A 6,837-nucleotide genomic window follows, 5' to 3' on the forward strand; every position below is an offset into this window, starting at 1 on the left:
CTTTAAATTTAATATTTAACAGCATTGATTCAATATTTTTAATTTTCCCGCCTTAATATTTCAAATTTTTGAAGCTTTGAAATGTGTCCAAAGTTACATGAAACCAGGAAACTTTACAACCCTATAAAAATGATATTTTAATTCTAAATTCACTTATGATAGCAAAATATTTTTTCCAATTTGATAGAAAAATAAAGTTCCATCCAATGCAATGGGTATTAAGCACTGATATGTATTAAGGGTACCTTTCACGGAGTTTTGAATGAATCCTGGAATTAATATTTTTTATAGGAATCATTTCTAGTTACTTTGTTGGTTTATGGCAAATTTGATTGGTTGGTAACCTAGATACGAACTCGATGTGTCAAATTAATTCAACGATTAATTCAAAACAGGTCTCCGTGAAAAGGTACCCTTATTAATTTTTAATAATTATCATTATAATACCTTATTAATAATATTATCGTAATTATTTTGTTTGGCCCTCGGCTTGCAGCCATCTTGGATTCCCCCGCCCAATCTGAAACATAACAGCATGATCTATTCTGTACATGATCTCTGTGCATAATTATCTATTTTATTTTTGCTAACAAAAGGCGAGTATTTCTGAGAAAAAAATTTTTATCAACAGCAAAATGTTTGAGTTATATTTTTTTTCGAGAATCATAAGTTGAGAAATTGATTTTCTTTTGGCTTTTGAAAAAATTAATTTGAACAATATAAAAAATCCATATATTGTGCTCATAATTTTCGAGTATAACATCATACTATTCATTATTGGTGAAATTTTAATCATTTTAATATTTTAATTTCTATTATTTTTGAAGCATCCAAAAAAAGTTCTTTTCTAGAATTTAAATCGCTCGCCCTTTTTGCGCAATTTGAGCAAAAAAACTGCAGACGACGTGAAGTATTCTCCTGAACGCTTCCCTCTGATTAGTCAACGGACCAGAAAATTCCGCTAGAAACAACAAACAACCAATAAACAATGGTTCTATCTACACTCAAATTCAGGCATGATCGAGTTTTTCTCGGGTAATTATAAATGACTAATGACATAATTACAAGCATTAAAAGCAATAAAAATATGTCAATTTTTCGGCAAAATCGTGAACCATGTCCTCACAATACAGAAATACCAGGTATTTTTGAAATCGTAGAACCGGAATCTATGCCTGCAAAAAAAAAGACCGGAAAATATTCAGTCTTCAACGTTTTCTGACGCTTTTATTAAACTGTTTTTTGGTTTAGACATAGAATATTTCTTTATCTAAAATCACGAAAACGGGTATTTTGTAGGTTAGGGGTCGACCTTCTCCCTTTATTCAATAAACTGTAAAAGCCCTTACCATTAAACAGACAAGGATGGCGTCATCCAAAAGTTCGGAAAGTACTTACTTTTTCGAGAAAATTAAATTTCTGAAAATAGTCTTACAGTTTAATAATGTGCAAATAGGACGATAAAAAAAGTATTTTCGGGTGATTTATGGAGGAGGAAGTATTGTTTTTAAATGTTGATCCTGGAAAAATTCAATGGTTCCTGACCGCAGCGCGTTTGTGGACGATTCGAGTTTGAGGTGCTTTTGGCCTGGCGTATGTGTAAAGGGCAGCTGCGATTAAACCATACTTTTCGTGATTAGAGGTGATAAAAAAGGGTGGAAAACCCGGGACACTGGATACGCGGTTCCTTGAAGTGGAGAAAATCACCAGCAACCGGGGGAATCATCAAGAGATAAGCAAATTTGTAATTACAAAACTACGATACGTGAACGCAGTCTGATTTTAGAATTCTCCTGCTTCTAATTTCGAAATTCAACCAAATTCGGACACAAAAGACTCAAAATTAACATTTATTGGAAGAATTTGGCAAGAAGCAGGCACCTAAAGTTGATTATTAGAGAAAATAGCCCACAGAACAAATCTTCATGTATGATATTTTGAGGTTATGTTTTTTCCTACTTTACGATCTCTTGTTCTAGTTGTCAAAAATCTGCTTTAAAAGAACAAAAAAAGGGATTAAGGGGCATTTTTAAGCCTGAAGAAACCAGATTTTTGTATTCGTGAGAATTTTCGAGAGTTGGTGTAATTTTCGAGATCATAAGACTATTTTTCAATGTTCTTGATTTTGTTTATTTTTCGTTGAATGAGTGTTTTCGTGTAGGCAGAGCATCTTTAAATGTGTTTCCAATACGAAATTGTTTAAAAGGTGAGTTCAAAACTATTTTACTTCTAATTATAACATTTCAGTTTACCACTATACGATAATCAGGTTAAAATTAATGAACAATTTGCAACAATTCAAATGTAAAGTAACTTCGTTCCAGATTTTGAGCACATGATTGGAGATTTTAGTAGGTCTAAAGTTCTCTGCAGTTCTTGCATTGTTACTTAAGAAAGTTTTTATAATTCTCTGATGGCTAGTAAATGTAAACTTTCAAAAAACTTTTGAATTTCTTTGTTTACAGAAGTTGAAAATTATCATCAATCTTACGTTAAAGGATTTAAATAGTTTTATGAATGAGTAGTGAATTTAGGAACTTTAAAGTGAAAAAGAGCGAAAGGAAGTCATTGAAGTATTTAGAATTGAAAAAGGTATTGAATGAGTCTTTGAGCAGCTTTAAAGTGATAATTAAAATAGGGGTCTAGTGACCTTGAAAATCTGAAATATCGCTCTGAATTTTTCATGAGAACGTTATAAAACATTTGATTGAAATTCGAAGAATAATTTTAATATGTTAATCTTTTAGTATTGCTTATAATCTTCTAGTATTTTTAAATTCTACAAGATACAAATGATTAAAATAATAAAAATTATTAGTTGAAAATGTTGATGTTAATATTTCATAGATTTCGAATGGTTCTAAAGGACTTGACAGAGAGTCCAGAAAAATTTCAAAAGATAAAAAAAAATCCAGTCGATTTCAATAATTTTACAACGATTTCAAAATATGGGGCTTCTAAACATTTCACAAAGGTGTTAATTTTTTGAAAAATTCCAAGATTTTCAATAATTTCAAAAGTTTTCAAAATATTTTAGAAGATTAAAAAATTTTCACAAAGGGGTTTACATCATATTTCAAGGAATCAAAAGATTTCAAAAGAATTTAAGGATTTCAAGAATTTCAAATATTTCACAAAGATTAAAAAATATTTGAGAAGATTTTAAAAATTGCAAGGGATTTAAAAGATTTTAACTAGATTTCACAAAGATTTCAAAAGATTTGAGCAGATTTCAAAAAGATTTAAATGATAACAAGGATTTCAAAGAATTTTTAATATTTCACAAATATTTTAAAAATCTCACCCAGATTTTAAAGATTTTACAAAGATTCAAATGATATCGAGGCTTGTACATCAGATTTAAAAGATTTCACAAAGTTTTTTAAATATTTCAAACTATTTCAAAAGGTTTAACGAAAACTTAGAAACGTTTTTAATTTTTCAAACGGTTTGAAAATGCGATACAAACATTTCGAACAGTTTCAAAAAATGTTAGAAGTTTATAAAAGATTTCATGAATATTTTACAGGTCTTACAAAGATTTTAAGGATTTGATAGATTTTACTAAGATTTGAAAGATGTACAGAACTGCGTACTTCAGATTTTAAACGATTTCAAACAATTTCACAAAGAGTAAAAAATATTTCAAAGGGTTTCAAAATACTTCACAAAGTTTAAAAGTATTTTAAAGATTTCAAAAGTGATTTCAAGAATTTTAAAGACTTTACAAAGATTTAAAAAATTTCCTAAATGTGTGTACATAACATTGAAATTGATTTCTAAAGACCGCATATTTCAGAAAGATTTGAAGGATTTTTCAAGATTCTGCCAAGATTTCAAATATTTGATAAAGATTTCAAGGATTTTTTAAATTCTTTACAAATGGCGTTGTATATCAGATTTCAAAGACCCCAAAGATTTTTTTACGATTTAAAAAGGTTACGAAAGATTTTAATTATTTCAAAAGATTTCAAAATTAATTACCTAAAATTTGTTAGTGAATTTCAAATTATATTTTAAAGTTCATCATAAGTGACAATTTAAAAAATATCAAATTCTAAAATAACTCAGTAAAAGAAAGAGTAGTTTAAATAAAAATAATAGTATTTTTTATATTTTAAAAAGGTTGATATTTTTTACTGAAATGTTTAATAAAATACAACAGTATAGAAATCGTTTTCCAAAAAAATCACTATTTAATTAATAAAAAAGGAAACCTAGAAAAGTCTGGAAATGCTTGGAATTTGCTCCCTAAGAATCAATAGACATCCCTATTTAAAAATTGTAATATAATAAGTTGTTTTAAAAGAGAAAAGTGTACATTTTTATGATTATTTAACCGTGTTTACTTTATTTTTCAGAATCTTCCTACTGAGGCAGAAAATCCAATGCTATTTTCATCAATACTAGTTAATTACGAGTTTGCTAGTTTTGGAAGATAAGAAGTAAGTTTTTTTATACATTTTCGGACAGTCGATTTTTAATTTTGACGTGAATGGATGATGCTCGGAGGCAATGAACGGTATGGAGAGACATGGACATGGACACGGGCATTCGCACTCATCGCATTCACACCATCACCACCACCACCATCATTCCCATCATTCCCATGGCAATTCACAAAGTTCGTCGCAGAACTCAAGTCAGTCCTCGAAGCACAGCCACGGGCAAGTACCACATGCCCCGAAGGAAATTCCGCCCTCACAACCGGCGCCGAAGCCCCGAAATTACAAATTACTCGTTGACCCCTTCCTCGTAAAAGGAGCCGCCAAACTGTACAGATATGATGGAGTCGTGCCTGGGGATCCTACACAACCCTTGGTTCAACCTCGAGACCCGAGATCCCAATTAACGAGGATTTGGACTCGACTTGAGCAACTAGACCTCCCAGTTCCAAGATTCAAAATCGATCAAAACTATTGCGGCGAACCTCCTCCTCTTGAAGTTACCTTTTGTCATCTAAACGACAACATAGACAGAACTTTCTTATCAGACATGGTCCACAAGTTTGGCACCATCGAAGAACTAACAATTTACTACCATCCAATGACGAATAAACACCTGGGGATTGCGAGAGTTGTGTTCGAGAGCACGAAGGCTTCCAAAGCCTGTGTTGAGAAATTAAACAACACCTCGGTCATGGGAAAAGTGCTGCGAGTTTTTCTCGATGCCTTCGGGGAAGAGTGTAAGAAGCTCTACGACGAGATGACAATCGAGAAAAAGGTCGAGAAGAAGGTGGAAGTCAAAGAAGTGAAGGTAGAGCCTGACCCGGAAAAACCCGCGCCAGTTGTTGAGAAGATTCCTCCAGTTCCTGAAGAGAGGGAAGATTTCAGGGCCAAGAAACCAATTCCGGTGGTTGAGAAACCTAGAGATGTTTATATTGACAATTCTAGGTATGTGAAGTACCGGGACTATCCGACTCCTAGCGGGAGTACTAGCAGTGATTTAGGATACGGAACGACGCCGAGTGAACTGAATTATTCTAGCAGTTTCTCCCAGAATTCTACGCCAGCGACAAATTATGATTATTTTTATGGTGGATATCATCATCCGCCGCCGAATAGTTTTTTGCCAAGTGTACCTCAAGGTATCTCGCCGAGTTTACCGATTCAGAATTCCAATATGTGGTGGAATCCCAGCTCGGCCACGCCGGGATATCCGCCTCCTGTTTGGACTGCACAGCATCCTCCGAGTTTAGAGAGTCCAAGTGTTATGCATGTGAACAAACCGTCGACTCCTAAAGTTCAGCATTATACGCCTAAGAAGGAGAAGGAAGTTCAGTTTACGCCAAAAACTACACCTAGGGACTCGCCTGTCGAGACTCGAAAGACCTTGGATTTGGATACGAGAATTGCGATGCTTTTGAAGGACAAGGCTGGTGGAATGGCTCCTCCGTTTTTACAGTTTGGAAGTGATTCTGAGGATGATAGGCAAGTAATACGGAATAATTTTACAATATTAACAATTACAATAATCTCTCTGTCGTAAAGTGATTTGATGAAACAAATCAATCCTTTCTTCGACCGTTGATATTTATTGATTTCAAATCGTAGATTTCAAATTATTTATCTTACGGTCCAATCGTAAATCAAAAATAAATTATGAGTCAAAACCATCACAACTTAGGTTAAGAACCTTTGAAAAAAGTACGCATGTGTACCGAAGCGTAAGGAAGATTAAAAGGAGTTTTCCTATTAAATAAATATCTGAGTTTTGAAGGACATGTTTTGTTTGACTCATAATTTATTTTTGATTTACAATCGGACCGTAAGACATAAATAATTTGAAATCTGCGATTTGAAATCAATCTGTCTGTCCCCATACCCCCACAATCTCTAAACTGTCCACGTGGTATATGGATGGCGTCTGTACACTATTAGTCAGACTTTTTGTACGATGGGACTACCCTTTCGAAAAACTATTATACTAAAGACACTATTTTCTCCGAATTGTCCACTAATACCACTATTTCTTTACTATCAGCTCATCGCAACGTACCGGAAAATTTTCTCAATCTCAATTACTGTTTCTTATGAATTAAAAAATTAGTTCAGCTTTCAACCGAATTAGGTAAACTGACCATTAATGGGACAGTTGGGAAAAACTAACCCACATAAATACAAGTTTAAAGTGGAGAATTGGAATTTTTGGTAAAAAAAGCCGTTATAATAAGTGGCTAAAACATTATTTGATCGTTTAGAACAAAAAATACATTGATGCAAAATCCTGTTAAACAAAACAAGAATCCAACGACCAAAGGGGGAGGGTCGGTAAGGCCGGTTTTTGGCCTAATTTATTTTTGGACCAAAAAATCTGAAAAAATCATGGTAGTATCTT

General features: G+C 32.9%; 1 protein-coding gene across 2 annotated transcripts in view; it reads left to right on the top strand.

Annotated features, from left to right (window-relative positions):
* The first annotated feature begins 1,117 nt into the window (after positions 1 to 1,117).
* The window catches only part of LOC117172474 (histone-lysine N-methyltransferase SETD1), a 38,774-nt gene continuing 33,054 nt past the window's right edge, over positions 1,118 to 6,837 (top strand). Inside the window, exons 1-2 of one of the 2 annotated variants that reach the window (XM_033360443.1) lie at positions 1,118 to 2,206; positions 4,362 to 5,930. In XM_033360443.1, the coding sequence (XP_033216334.1) occupies positions 4,516 to 5,930 (1,415 nt within the window). In that variant the 5' untranslated portion in view covers positions 1,118 to 2,206; positions 4,362 to 4,515. The remainder of the gene's footprint in view (positions 2,207 to 4,361; positions 5,931 to 6,837) is intronic. The other variant, XM_033360442.1, reaches the window with a different exon arrangement.

This window comes from Belonocnema kinseyi, chromosome 5, assembly GCF_010883055.1.
Source record: "Belonocnema kinseyi isolate 2016_QV_RU_SX_M_011 chromosome 5, B_treatae_v1, whole genome shotgun sequence".
In the NCBI taxonomy this organism is placed as follows: domain Eukaryota; kingdom Metazoa; phylum Arthropoda; class Insecta; order Hymenoptera; family Cynipidae; genus Belonocnema; species Belonocnema kinseyi.